This window comes from Apis florea, unplaced genomic scaffold, assembly GCF_048593485.1.
Source record: "Apis florea isolate Af1SG1 unplaced genomic scaffold, ASM4859348v1 contig_2190_pilon, whole genome shotgun sequence".
In the NCBI taxonomy this organism is placed as follows: domain Eukaryota; kingdom Metazoa; phylum Arthropoda; class Insecta; order Hymenoptera; family Apidae; genus Apis; species Apis florea.
The window spans coordinates 470,937-486,863 of record NW_028256541.1 but is presented as its reverse complement, the minus strand read 5'-3'; the positions used below and the strand labels follow the sequence as shown (position 1 = coordinate 486,863).

General features: G+C 19.6%; 2 protein-coding genes across 3 annotated transcripts in view; both read right to left on the bottom strand.

Moving 5' to 3' along the window:
• The window catches only part of bic (bicaudal), a 138,723-nt gene extending 131,314 nt beyond the window's left edge, over nucleotides 1-7,409 (bottom strand). The window contains exons 1-4 of one of the 2 annotated variants that reach the window (XM_003689666.3): nucleotides 6,917-7,409; nucleotides 5,942-6,313; nucleotides 5,150-5,269; nucleotides 4,225-5,061 (exon numbers count right to left, since the gene is read on the bottom strand). In XM_003689666.3, the coding sequence (XP_003689714.1) occupies nucleotides 5,159-5,269; nucleotides 5,942-6,313; nucleotides 6,917-6,994 (561 nt within the window). In that variant the 5' untranslated portion in view covers nucleotides 6,995-7,409 and the 3' untranslated portion in view covers nucleotides 4,225-5,061; nucleotides 5,150-5,158. Of the gene's footprint in view, nucleotides 1-4,224; nucleotides 5,062-5,149; nucleotides 5,270-5,941; nucleotides 6,314-6,916 lie in introns of those variants that run through there. The other variant, XM_086915903.1, reaches the window with a different exon arrangement.
• A 581-nt stretch (nucleotides 7,410-7,990) lies between these two features.
• LOC105734858 (uncharacterized protein C2orf42) lies at nucleotides 7,991-13,125 on the bottom strand. Its single transcript, XM_012483758.3, has 7 exons — nucleotides 12,986-13,125; nucleotides 12,107-12,495; nucleotides 11,664-11,987; nucleotides 11,363-11,582; nucleotides 11,104-11,306; nucleotides 10,112-11,030; nucleotides 7,991-9,997 (listed from the first exon to the last, which is right to left on the bottom strand). Exons 2-7 carry the CDS (start codon nucleotides 12,491-12,493, stop codon nucleotides 9,828-9,830), a joined length of 2,223 nt encoding a protein of 740 aa, XP_012339212.2. The 5' UTR covers nucleotides 12,494-12,495; nucleotides 12,986-13,125; the 3' UTR covers nucleotides 7,991-9,827.
• Between the last annotated feature and the right edge of the window lie 2,802 nt (nucleotides 13,126-15,927).

Genomic DNA, 15,927 nt, shown 5'->3' with positions numbered 1-15,927 from the left:
TGAATTGTAATGTATAACAGTAACAATTTGTTTATAATGAATATTTATTATTATTCAGATATAAAGTCTCTCACAAAAGTCATAATAAATATTTATATATTTATATATTTATTTACATATAATATATCACGTATATATAACTATATGAAATAAATTCAAAAGAAAAGAATATTGATTCTCGTTTCTCGAAGAATGTACTTGAATATATTTTATTATTTTTAAGCTAATTGAAATAATTCTTTTTTATTATTTTGATATTTAAGAAATTTTTCATTTCATTCTTAAAAAATCTGCAATAGTGTATAAACAAAATTTTCATTTTTAGTACTTATATATATATATATATATTATTGTAATATTATATTTTAATATATTTTTTCAATAATATATAAAAAATTTATTAATTTATAGTTTGATTATTATAAATTGAAAAAAATGTAATTTCAATCTATAAAAATAATTGAATATTATAAATATATATTATTAAACTAAAATAATGAATTTTATGTAATTTCATATTATTTTTATATAAATTAGATCATTAAATAATACAAATATTATAAAGAAAATTAATAAAAGAATCTCCTTAATTCGTCATATTTATTTTGTTCATTATTTTATTTATCATTTATTGTGCAAAAAATAATATGTATTAAATAAATAAAATTTATGTTTTCATTAACTAAAACAAGTACTTTAATATATTAAAACACAATCAATTTAATTAAATTACAATAAACAAATATATAAAATAATAATCTCTTATATATCTGTAATTCTAATAATAAAAAGTCAAAAAAAAATGGTATTTTTTAATGAATTTTTAATTAATTTTGTAAATTAAATTAAATAAGATTATAAGACGGCCGATTAAAAAAGTCTCCTTAATTTCTTATAAACATCAAAATATTTTTACATGTAATTAAAGCATGAATTGATAAAAAAAAAAAACTCGATGAAAATATCATCATAAATAAAGAAAAAACGATAAAAGCTTTTCTTTAATAATATATAAATTTTAAGAAATTTTTGAAAAAAAATGTTCATTAAACAATATTTTATAGATATACCTGATTAAAATATATTTTCAAATCTTAAATGATATTTTTATGATAACTACTGTTATTATTTACAAAAAAATAAAAATATGAAAAGAAAAAAGCAATGTAAAATCATTCTAAATTGTTATTTACTGAAAATCTCAATATTATATTATTTTCGAATAATTATTTATATTTAAAAAATTATAATTATAATTATAATATATATATATTATTATGATTATAATATATAATTATAATTATAATATTAAAAAATTTTTTTATAATATGAAAAAAATCATATTTAAATAATTTCAAATTTAAAAAAAAATACATATATATGTACATATAGAGCATTTTAGTACTTCACTTAATCACGTGAAATGAAAAATATTCGTTTTAAAATTTCAAGATTGTTCTGTTTTTTAAATAAAATTATAAAAAAAGAGAGAAAACATTAATAGATTGATATTAAAAAAATAGTAATAATATGTTAATTATAATTAAAAATATATCTGAAAGTTGATAAGAAATATTTAAATTTGTTAATATATTAATACATTCATATCTCTTTGAAACTATAGATCGATTTTAGAGGCCAAATATATACAAAATTGGTATATAAAAATATCGATTAAGACTTATTTCTTAAGTTATAATAAGCAAAAACAAGAGAAAACAAAAATAAATAGAGAAAGCTTTCTTTGCTTATAATTTCATAAATTCAAATAATATTTTTGTATATCAATTTTTCTGTTTGTTTTAGCTTCTAAAATCAACCTTTAAAAATACGAATATCTATAAAGAATAATTCATAATGATATAATTAGATATAAGGATACAATTCTATGAAAAAAAATAAAAAATTTCACTCGACATTTCGTTTTCGAGAAGAATCAACTCTAAAATTTTGCTTAGCATTATACAATAAATAAACTTTGAGTTTATGAATCTTATTTCTCAATAATGTTTATGTTTATAAATTAATATCACGAAATGTGTTGCGGTAATTACACCTCTAAATTCCTCGTAACAAATAGGTAATGTCTATTAGTTTATTATAAAAACAAATAATAATAATAATTTTATTATTATTAATTTTCAAGTACTGTAATATGATTTTCATATATAATGTATGTTTTATATATAATAGCGAAAATTATATATAATAGCGAATATTAAGACAGAGCACACTATATTTAAAAAAAATGTTTTTTTCAAAATATTTTGTTGGTGATCTAAAATAAATTAATATGAACAAACAAGAATACATTAGAAGACGTAATGAACCATAAAAAGAAATTTTACAAATTAATTTATTACGAACATTGCATAAAAATGGAATGTATTTTTATCGTAGTTACTAAAATTCAGTGTTTAAATAAAGATTACTTTTCACGAAAGACATTTTGTTATTGATTGCTTGAACTTATTAATAATACAAAATTTTTATCAAAAAATTTTATGAATCGATGAAACTAAAATTATAAGATGACATGTTAAATATTCAGAACATATATAGATGAAATTCTAACAACTTTCATTTTAATTAGATTAGAAACTTTCATTTCATTTAGATTTTGAATATTTGGATAAGCATAATTGATAATTACATTATAGTTTTTATTTTTTTTTATATTATATTTACATAATATTTGAATTTCTTTTTTAGAAAACAAATTGTTCAAGTTATTACACCATATATCGCTTAGTATAAGAAGTATAATTTTATAACATAAAATAATAGCCCATTTCAATTATCAGATGAGAAAGTTTGAATAAACATTTTTAAATACTTGCATTTGAATTGATTGTGCTGATGTTGATCCACTATCTTTTGATTTTCTTTCTATTCTTAAATATATATATAAAATCCTTTCTATTTTTACATATAAATCAATATATATCAATTATATCAATTATATCAATATATATCAATATAAATCAATTTATATCAAATTAATTATATAAATTGAAGATGAAACCACAAACCAATGATCAATTAAAAGAAAAGATTATTTTTGTATTTATTATAAAACGCCAAAATATGATATATAATATTTATAGTAATTTAATATAAAAACAACTGCACTCAACATGAAACGTTTTTAACAATTTTTAAAATAGTAAAAAAAAATTTCAATGCATTATGATAGTCGATAGCCTCTCAATACTATATTAGTATTACTAATGATATTAATAATATTTATAAACACAAGCATTCATAGCAATATAATTTACTGAAAAATAAAGTAAAATCAAATCTTATTTATGTCTTATTTAGTATATATATTATTAAATAAAATTTTAAAGTTAATTTTTTTGAAAACGGATAAAAAAATTTTATTCTTTTTTTTCGATTTATTTTTTCTTATAGAATCATCCTCAATTGTACATAATCACATTTACAAAATATATTTTTGTATATCTTTTAATTGAATGTTAAAATTGATTATATCAATAATATGCTATAAATATAAGAAGAATAATAAACCAAAATTAGAAAGAATCATTTAAAATTTAGTTTTATTATTTAAATAGATTCAAATAGATAAAAACATTACTTGATCAAAATAATTATATAATCAGTTATCTTATAATTGTTCTTGTATTATAATTTAATAGATTTTTGTTTTGAAAATAATTTAATTATATAGTTAACTATATTAACTTTTAATTATTATTGTAGTAGTTAATTATTAACTATTTTATTAATTTTAATTATTATTATACAGTTATTATAGTATATATAGAATTATATAGTTATTATATATATATATATATATATATATATATAATAACTATATATATTTGTTAACTATATATAAAATATTTAAGATAATATCAAAAACAATATAGAAAATATAACAAATAAATATTAAAATATAAATAATTTTGAATAATAAATAATTTAATAATCAAAAAAATATTATTTATTTTATAATAGATTATACTCATAGTTTATATACTGTTAAATAAATAATATTCTTACTAAAATATGATAAATAATAATATAAAAAAAATAAAATAAAATAAAAAATTAAATATTATTTTATATTGAATAAATATTATTTTATATTTTATATTGAAAATTTAAAAGATTTTAATTAATTTTTTTATCTATTTTCTTTTGCATGATTGATGATGTATGAACAAAAATGGAAAATATTAAGAAAAAAATATATACTATACAGAGAGTACTTATATTTTCATAATTACAGTTATTACAGATCTATTCTATTAATGAAGATATAAATATCGGCAAAGTACTATTATAATGATTTAAAGAACATGAATTTTTAAGTAGAAAACCGCATTTCCAGCAAATAAATTTATTCCATAGATTACATTACAAAATATTACACCTCATTTTTCACGCTGGAACGCTGTTACGATAAACTATTCTTATCCATATATTAATTTCGATTAAAATAGAGGTGCCTTAGTACTTCGCGCATTTTTTCTTTTTCTACAATGCATATAAATTTTTTTCCGCTACATTGCAAATAGGCGGAAAACTATTATCTCTTGCCGGAATTTCATTTCGCTTCACTAATTATATCTCTATAAATTCTTTGTTGTTTGTTCTCGATACATAAAAACAGATACGAACACAATATGTAACAATGAGAAAAATATGATCTTATTATAAATATGATCGTAATAAAAATTATAGATGAATATCGCATTTCACGTGAATGAACATTTGAATTAAAAATATCTAAAATTCAAATGCTATTCCTCATATGTAATATTACAAAATATTAATTTAGAAAGAGTAAGATCATTTTAGCTGTTTTGAAGTAAAGTCTACCTTACAGATGCAACAAAATAAATTTGTTTATAGAAACTTTTGATTTCTGTAACAGCCTTTTTTTTTATTTCTTGTTAACTGTTACCTATATAGCATTATTATAAGGTTTGTCAAATATTTATAACGTATGTATAGTGATACTTCGCATTGCTTTTGCAACTTGTATTACTTAACTTGTCAATTAGAACTGTTAGTTATATGAAATAGCTGTAAAAAAAAAAAAAAGGAAAAAGATAATTTTATATTTTTTTTTGTGATGCAATTTAATTCATGTGGATTCACACTAGAAAATTACCTTGTAACTTTAAGCCTCAGGTGTAGCTAAGGGAGCTTCTTTCATTTCATTGATTGTAATAGCTTCTTTTTTATCACCAGCTGCTTTATCATTTTCATCCACTTCCTTTTTTGGAGCAACCTTAAATGTATTATATACATTCAACGAGATTACTAAAAACTCCAACAGAAAACAAGCTTAAAATCTTTTTTAGCTAAAATGATCTTACAAATAGCATGGTACAAATGTGTTAATAAAAAAAATCTATAGAAACATTGTTAATGAGAGATTTGGTTGTATTTTCACATTTTTTAATTGTTACATGTTCTTAAAAAAAAATTAAATTATTATGCTGCATACACATTATTTTTATGCTACATATACATTATACTCATATATCTACATATAAGTCAAAATGTTATACAACTGCAATATGTTTTATGAATTATTAATAATAATTGTAGACTAACACTTATACAACTTATATGCAATATCTTAAAAAAACTACAAGATATTAAAAATAAGTTTAATAAATGTTAATAACACAAACTAATTCCTATATTATAATTAAAGTTTAAGATGAAATTATTAAAACATTTTTATAAACTTCCCCTAATATATATATATATGTAAGTTTTCATATTTCTTAACCCATTGAAAATAATTATAGTCACAAAAAGAAAAAGTTATATTTCTAATAATAACACACATGCATTATATTAATTCTTTTTCTTGTAGTTTTTCTATACATAATATATAAAATTTAAATTATCATTCATATAACAATTACTGTTATTTAGGCTGATTCATTACCTCCTCTTTACTAGCTTCATCAAAATTCTCCACTAAATCTGGCACTTCATCATCCTCTTCCAATGTTGATTTACCAACTGTACTTCCAGAAACTGTACTTGCTAGTCGTTTCAATTGTGTAACACCTTCAGGACCCAATTGACTTATTATTCCCGGTAACATATCAGTTATTTGTTTATTTTCTCCATGACCAGTAATGGCAAATGTGTTAGCAGATAAACTAGCTTGAGCTTTTGGATTGTTAAAATGAATGACAGTACCATCATCTTTAATCATATTAACCTCTTCTATACCAGGAATTGTATTCACAGATAATTTTTTTAAACAACTTTGTAGTTTTTTATCATCCGTAGCAGCAGTAGCATGTACAACCTAAAAATATATTAAATAGAACTATTAATTAATAATATTGCATACAAATAAATATATTGTTTATTTAAAAAGATTTCATTAAATAAGAAAAAAATAAAATAAATAAAATAATTTAAATAAAATTTACTTCTATTTAATTTTTATATATTATAATATTAATAATCTCAAATAATTTAAGTTTAATACAGTTTAAATTAGATATAAGAATTTTAATATAAGAAGTTAGTTCTTAAGTTTGATATAATAAGTGTAAAATCAAATTTTAACTTATATTTAGTACATAAAAAAATAACATAATTAAATATTGTTTGACATATTAAAAATAAAAGACAAAATCCACAAAGATAGCAATATAATAATAAACACATGAAAATAATTTATTCGAACAATTGAAATATGCGTTACACCGATTATAAAAGTTTGATATTGTAAAATAGTAATTAGTGATCGTGAATCAAGCAACACTTTTCAAAAGTAGATAAATCATAAATTTGTTCAAATGACACTTGAATATATACATATTCATAAACTTTCAAATTCACGACACACCAACAGTTTTAAAAATTGTAAACTTATATTAACTTTTAAAATAAACCTATATACCTTCTTTTTGCGTCGGGGTGTTCCCTTACCGCCGATTCGTACTTGAGCTTGAAGCTTCTTCAATTTTTCGGGATTCATATTAACCTATCTATATAAAGATCAGAATTTTTCAATTCTTAGTCACCAAACTTGGACAGGCAACAAATGTGATGCAAAGTTTTGTACGATAAAATGAGCTGAACGCAACCGGCGAGCAAACACGTGCTCTCTATTCGCCGAAAGGGTCGAGAAAATGGAAGTGTACGCTTCTTTAGCTCTCTACGTCAGAGATAGCTTCCGGCAGGGCAATGCTTCCGTTTAAAACTTAACTCAAAACACTGCACCAATTAATTGTGAATAATATTGTTTATACATAAAACAGATACAAGTTGATTCTATAAATCGTAATTTCTTACAAAACATTTTGTTAAATCATTGATTCATTTTACCTATAAATTACTATTTTATACAATAGTTCATCTGAACATGGAGGTTATGGAGACCATCATGTTACAACATACGACTTTGAAGAAAAAAATTAATAAATACTTTTATAATTTAAAAATGTTATATTATAAAATCTAAAAAATATCTTTATCAACTTCATTAACAAGAATAAATTCTTTAATAAGTATAATAATAAAAAATTGTTTGGGTTATCTAAAAATTGATTAAATTTACTGCAAAGTAGAGCGCGAATATGAAATTTAAAATTAAAAATAATTATATTTAACATAATAATTATATATTTTTTTAAATTAATTGAAAATTAATATTTATTTTACAAATATAAAAGTGAATAAGATTAGAGTTCATAATAAATTAATTATTTATATATATTTCTCTATATAATTAATTGAAATTTTATTTATTATTAAAATATTTTTAAATTATAAAATTTCTGATATTTAGAAAGAAAAGATATATCTATAAAAATGCATTATTCTACAAAAGATTCAAAATAACATAATAATATATATAACTACAATAATTAAACTTTTTGTTTTTAAATTATATAAATTACATTGCATTATATAAATATTTCAAAAAACTTCACAAAATTTTTAAATATTAATAAAAAAATTACAATTAAAATATTTTACATTTTTTATAATTTATTTTAAGATACAGAAAACAAAATTTTATTAAATAATGTAAATATATTTTAGCTCTTATAATAGCATTCAATTTAAAGTATTATATATTTACAATATATTACATTCTTATAAATTAATAATTTAGCACATCTGTTAACAACATTATTTTAACACAATTTGTTACATATTTAGTTATAATAAATTAATTAACAAATGGTATCATGAACTTATTTATTGAACAGAAAATACTAATATTGCCAGATAATATATATGATCATTTTTCATAAAAATATAAATTATTTATATTATCAGAAATCTTTATTTTTCTTTAATTTTCACCTTTATAAAAGGATGCAATATATATATATATATATGTATATATATATTTATGTGTACATATACACACATAAAATTAGATCAGTCTTTTATTCTTTAAAATAAATTTAGATACTATGGCCAAACGAAATACTTCTTTTAATTTAAATATTATAATCCACTTTATATAAAATTTATTTATATTTTCATTAATTTGTTAATAAGAATTTCATATATACAGTTAGTCGCAGAAATCTTCATTTATTTCATTCACAAATTCAATTAAATTTGTGTTATCAAAATCAACAATAATTTTGTTTTATATGAAATATTATGAGTAAATAATGAAACCATTTTTTTATCATGGGATATCATTTCAAAGAAGTGAAATCAATTTTTGAAGTTTCAATATTACTTTTGTTTCTTTAGATAACTTCATAATAATTCAAATTAAAGCAAAATTTTAAATTATAAAATATTTAATGCTCTATTATCATAGTAAAAAATATTTCCAGAAGAAATTGTATTCACATATTCACATTAAAATTGATTTCACATATTCAAAGAAATTTTTTTTTAAAAAATAAATTATTCTATATATAATCCATTGCCTTATATAAGTTTTCATTAAAATTAAAGTTTTCATAAGATTTCATTTAATTTTTTATAAGATAATATATAAAAATTCTTGCGACTGACTATATATTAAAATACAAGTAAGACCTCGATTAATCAAACTAATAATAATAATATCAGTAATCTATGTGTGTAATATGGTTTTAGATAATCGAATAATTTAAATTGTTTAAATTGTATTTCATGTGATATATGACAGTTTTAATATATATTACTCATTATTACATTTGTATATTTGTATATTTATATTTGTTTCAATCAATTTTTTTAGCCTTTTGATTTCTTTTCCTTCTGAGTTATCAAATTATTTTTCAAATTACTAGTTTTATATTATTTTTTTTCTTTTAAACTTCATTAGTGAACATAAGGATTATTACTCGTTATGAATAATTCTAAATGCGTAGGAATGCATACTGTTTACAAAAACATCATCAGATTTATTTTTATTTTTGCTAATAAATTTATCTTTAATTTTTTTTTATGATTTATTTGTTCAATTATTATATCATTTACGATATCATTTTCAAACTTCTATAATATCTATCCAATCCATATAGCCTATTATTGAAATATATTAAATATATTAAAATATATTAGATAGATATGTACTTAATTTTTTTTATCACTAATATTATGCAAATAATTAAATTTTTAAATAACAGATATTCAAACAATCATATAATAAGATAATAAGATTCGAATAATAGAGGTCTTACTTACTATTTAATACTTACAAAATATGTTAAATTATTCATGAAATCATATTTGTTCTGTCTTTTAGTGGTAAAACTTTCTCAAAAGATATCCTAGCTTATTTAATCAATAATAAATGACAGGAAAATGAAAATCTGGTAATATAAATATAAATATTACAAATATGAAATTTAATAGTTTTTTAATAGTGCTATTTTTCTCCATCTATGGCTTGTTTCGTTTTTTACATGACCAAACTCAAATCTAATTCTGAGCTCACCAATTTTTGATATTGGCAAAATATCTGGTATCCATTCTATTAAAAATGGTGTTGGTTCAACTTGGTTCGGAGAAGTATTTCCTGAAATAAAATAACATTTTTTATATCTATATTTAATTCTTATTATATATATATTAATTTATATTTTACTATCAAATTATATACTATTTACTATTAAATTTACGTGTTTCTTACCAACTTTCAAATATGTTTTTAATTCTAAAGGTTTAATTAATGCATTATTATTAGTTTTTTTATATCGATCTATTTCTGTTTCCTCTCTTTTATACAATTCATATGTACCATCTGCATTTTGCACAAAACTTCTTGTAATTTCCAATGGTATAAGAGGCGTTTCGAAAATACTTTTAACGTGTAAAATGTTAGTAATTTGCCAAGTATATTTAGTAAAAGTACCTAATGGTACACCGTCTTTTCGAACAAATGCCGTTGTTGAATTTGGCAAACGTTTTTTTTTACCTCCGCAAGATATTCTCTCTCGTAAACAATCAAAAAATATTTGCGGTACATGGAATACTAAAGGATCTGGCTTTCCATCAAATTGAAAATGCATAGTTTGATTTATTCTTTCTGTTATCGATGCAAGCCATTTGATGAAAGGTAAATTTATGTTTGTTTCATCCAAATCTTCACAAGGATTTTGATATTTCTTAACAATATGTAATTTTGTTTTAGCTTTCCTTGGTTCTATTGAATTTAAATTATTCAGACTTGTGATATTTGTGCTTGTTGGTTTATCATCTCTTTTTCGTTTTGTCGAAATCGGTTGTTGTATGTTATTACTTTCTGTATTTGATATATTTCCAGTATCATATTGTATTAATATGTTTTTATCTATTATTTTTACACTATTTGTATTTGAAACAGTATTAGCATCAATTAATTTCATATTATTCACATCTAAAATTGCATTTGTATCAAGAATTTTTAAAGTTCCAGTATTTACTATCTTTATATTATTATCATTTAATATATATTGACTATTATTAAGCACATTATATTTAGAATCTATACTTGTTTGATCATCTATCATTTTAACTGTGTCTTCACCAAGTTGTACATTATCTTGATTAATTACTTCTAAATTATTCACCTAAATTTCAAAAAATATTAATTTATTATTTTGATAAAAGATTTAAAAAAGTAAATGATATAATATTTTTTACCTGGGATATCATATTATCTTCTAATAAGGTACGATCACATTCTACTTCGATATTTTCAACAATACTATGTGGTAAAATTGTAGATTCTAAATTCATTGAATCCAAATCTAATCTATTTCCATCTAAACTTTGAACTGTTAAAGTATCATCTCGAAATATTAAAAGATGTGTATCTGTATCATCCGTAGTTAGACTATCAAGATCTAAAATTTTAATGTAAAATGAATATTTCATAAAAAATTAATATGAATCCTCTTACCAATCCCCACTATTTTATCTTGCTCATCATTATGTAATACTGTTGTTAATGGTTTTGATATGCTTAAATCATTTTGATCTAAATTAATATAATAACTAAATTCTTCTGACAATTTTGTATCACTAGCAAATGCACAAATACAAGCATAAAAATGTATGCAACGTTTACTTTGAGAAGATTGTGTTATATCTGGTTTGTCTCCTGCTGTTTTTCCTATACCCTAAATTAATTTTTAACATTGTGAATAATATTTTTAATTATAATAAATTAAAATAAATTTTGTTTTTTTGTTAATGCTTACTTTAAATGTAGAACAAGAACAAAAATAACGATGTTCGATTCTGTCTTTTAATTTTGTAACAAAAAAAGAAAAATGAAGGTAACCTAATGGATGTTTAGGCGAAGCCTTGCATTTTACGGCCATTATATTTTTAGATACACGTTGCACTAAAGGACCAGAAGTTTCTGTAGCTAATAGCCAAATTTCTTGCTTCGTTTCATTATTTACGTTTAAAGATGATAGAATAGAATTCCTTAAAGTTAATGGCTGTGCTTCTGCGTAACATCTTAAAGCTGCCTGTATATGTTGACATGTAGTGACAGGCACATCAGATGAATTTTTTTCCTATAAAAAAAAATATTGAAATTTTTATAGGACATAATTTTTAACATAAAAATCTGTAATGTTAATATTTGTCTCATTCCAATAATATAGAATTTAATTTTTAATTTTATAAAACTTACATGACATTTAAGAACACTAGTATCAAAACTTCTTTCACAACTATCAACAAAACACAATGCAGTGGATTGTGAAATGAGTGTTGTCATTTCATTAGAAATTGTGGCATTTATTAATGGTAATTGAACAAATCCACGATAATCTGGACCTTTATCTCTAACTCTTACAGAAAAAACTTGAGCAGTTGTGCCCGTAATAAGTTTACATGCTTCGGTTGACAATTTTCTTTTTTCACCAGGTTCTTTAAATACTGCATCACAGTATTTGTTTTTACAACACAAACCACGAGATCCATTATAAGTTCCACATTTTGGACATTTACGAATTCCACGTAATGTAGCTTTACCTAAGTCAGAGAGTAGCTTCCTCAAACGCTCCTCATTAGACATAGCTAAATAATATTATTTTTAATTAGTAATATAGAAAATTAAATTTTATTATGGAACAAAATATATTTAAAATAGATTATCATTATGAATGTTTAGATATTTAATCATAGAAATTATTATGAGTTTAAATATTTCTGTATTTTATAATTTCTAATTATTGTATAATTTTAAAATGAATATTAAAAATAACAAAATTACGAAAATTATTTTATATTATTATATTATAAAATATGGATTGAAACTATGTGCTATTTGAAATTTATATTTATTTGTATTCTAAAACTATTATATAAACAATTGTCAATTTTGTAATATAAATTTGTAAAAATATTGAAGGGAAAAGTTAAATAACATTTACACTTTCAAATTAAAGTAATAATAGATAAAAAATATTTTCACTAAACATTCAAATATTGTTTTACATGACACATTTTTCAAATTCTATATACGAATTATAAAGATTAGAAATATAAAGATTTTATCTGTTCTTACTTTTTAATACAGAATTAATAATTATAAGAAGAGGTAAAAGTTATATGATTTTCACTGATAATTATATTATAACAAAGTTTATTTCGATAGTAAATAAATAAAGCTCATCTCAATATTAATACAAGATTCTTAGTATTTGCGACAGAGGGCATTTCTCTCTGCACGATGTTAACTTAAATTCACAGAATTAAATTGTTTAATTACTTTCATTTTACAACATATTGTAAAATAATAATTATAATTTTTTATTTTTTTTATAATTCATTTTTTTTTATAATTCTTTAAAATAATTGTCAAATATTATTATTTTTTTAATATTTAAAATATTTTCACGATATTTCTTTTCCATTATTTAATTGAATATATATATATATTCAAGCAAATAAAAATATTTTTTAAAAAATATATCATGAATTATACATATGAAAAAACATTTTTATAATTACATATTCCATTAAAAAACTAAAAATTTATTTTTTTATTTTTTATTTATTTAAATTAGACTAATTAACCGTTTAATATATTATTAAATTATTAATAAAATTATAATATATTATTAAATTATTAATTAAAATAAATTATTTTTCTCAATTTTATTGTAATATTTATTTATTATATAAATTTTTAATGTAAAAAAATAAAAGTTTAAAATTAAATATACTAAATCTTAAATGTCAAAACTTCACTTATGTTTACAATATCATCTATATCGATATTAATTAAATCACATAGTTATGTTTAGCGTAGCTTGATATCAAATGTAGTATCATTATCAGATTATTTAAGAAAATAAAATTAATAACGGATGTTTTTTCATAAACAATAATGGAGAAATAAAATTAACAGGTATTCTTTTATAGAAAGTGATGGAAAAGTAATGAATATAATGATATAATGAAAAAAATATGCAATTCGTTTAACCTCTAAACGTGAAATAATTCTACAACAACGAAAATAATTTAACGGATTATTTTAAAAGAATAATTTATATAATATTTGAATGATATCTATTAAAATATTTATTTATTTCAAAAGATTGATATTTTTTTTATTTTTAATGTCAAATTTTAAACTTTCAATATTATAATTATTAAGTTTAATAAATTATTATTTATTCATAGCAATGTTTTGAAATTATGTATTAAATTTGTTTATATTTTAATTATATTTTTAAATATATTAATATGATTTACAAATTCATAGAAATTGTATTAGAAAATAAATAAATATGAAGACAGAAAACGAAATTTTATTAAATAATGTAAATATGTTTTAGCTCTTATAATAACATTCGATTTAAAGTATTATATATATACAGTATATCATATTGTTATAAATTAATAATTTCACACATTTATTAATAATTATTTTAACATAATTTATTATATATTCAGTTCTAATAAATTAATTAACAAATATATGGTATCATAAATTTATTTACTGAACTGAAAATTCTAATATTAATATAAATATTAATATAAATAATTAATATAAATAATTAATACAAATATTAATATTAGAATATTAATTAATCTAAAATTAATATAAAATTCTAATATTAATACTAGATGATATATATAATCATTTTTTATAAAAATATAAATTATTTATTTTATCAAAAATCATTACTTTTCTTTAATTAAGGTGAACTTTTATAAAAGGATAAAATATATATACATTTATATTGTATTGTTATGTATATATGTACACATAAAATAAGATCAGTTTTTAATTCCTTAAAATTAATTTAGATACTATGTTAAAACAAAATACTTCTTTTAATACTTCTTTTCATTATTAACTTGTTAATAAGAACATTATATATACAGTTAATCGCAGAAATCTTCATTCGTTTCATTCACAAATTCAATTAAATTGTGTTATCGAAATCAACAATAATTTTGTTTTATATGAAATATTATGAGTATAATATGAAACCATTTTTTTATTATGAAATATCATTTCATAGGAGTGAAATCTTATTTGAATGAATTTGAGTTTTTGAAGTTTCAATATTATTTTTGTTTCTTTGGATAATTTCATAATTTCATTTCATAATGGTTCAAGATAAAGCAAAATTCTAAATTATAGAATATTTAATGCTTTATTATCGGAGAAAATAAAAAATATTTCCAAAAGAAACTGTATAATATAAAAAAATGAAAATTGATTTCACATAGAAATTTTTTGTTGAAAAATATTGAAAATTATTCTATAATCCTTATATAAGTTTTCATTAAAATCAAATTTTTTATAACAATTTAATTTTTTTATAAGATAGTATATAAAAATTCTTGCGATTGAGTATATATTAAATTACAAATAAGATCTCGATTAATCAAACTAATAATAATAATATCAATAGTCTATGTGTGTAATATAGTTTTAGATAATTGAATAATTTAAATTATTGTGTTTCATATGATATAAGACAGTTTTACTATAAATTACTCGTATTTGTTTCAATCAGTTTTTTAGCCTTTTGATCTTTTTTCCTTCTGAGTTATCAAATTATTTTTCAAATTACTAGTTTTATATTATTTTTTTTCTTTTAAACTTCATTAATGAACATAAGGATTATTACTCTTGTTATGAATAATTCTAAATGCGTAGGAATACTGTTTACAAAAACATCATCAGATTTATTTTTATTTTTGCTAATAAATTTATCTTTAATTTTTTTTTATGATTTATTTGTTCAATTATTATTTTATTTACGATATCATTTTCAAACTTCTATAATATCGATCCAATCCATATAGCCTATTATTGAAATATATTAAATATATTAAAATATATTAGATAGATATGTATTTAATTTTTTTTATCACTAATATTATGCAAATAATTAAATTTTCAAATAACAGATATTCAAACAATCATATAATAAGATAATAAGATTCGAATAATAGAGGTCTTACTATATTTAGTGGTAAAACTTT

Bases quoted from the DNA above. Each gene is read 5' to 3' on its own strand.
- LOC105734858 (XM_012483758.3), bottom strand. From the start codon at position 12,493: ATGTCTAATGAGGAGCGTTTGAGGAAGCTACTCTCTGACTTAGGTAAA. The intron at 11,988-12,106 runs GTAAGTTTTATA...TTTTTTTTATAG, and splicing joins CTAGTGTTCTTAAATGTCAT to GAAAAAAATTCATCTGATGT. The intron at 11,583-11,663 runs GTAAGCATTAAC...AAATTAATTTAG, and splicing joins GTTCTTGTTCTACATTTAAA to GGTATAGGAAAAACAGCAGG.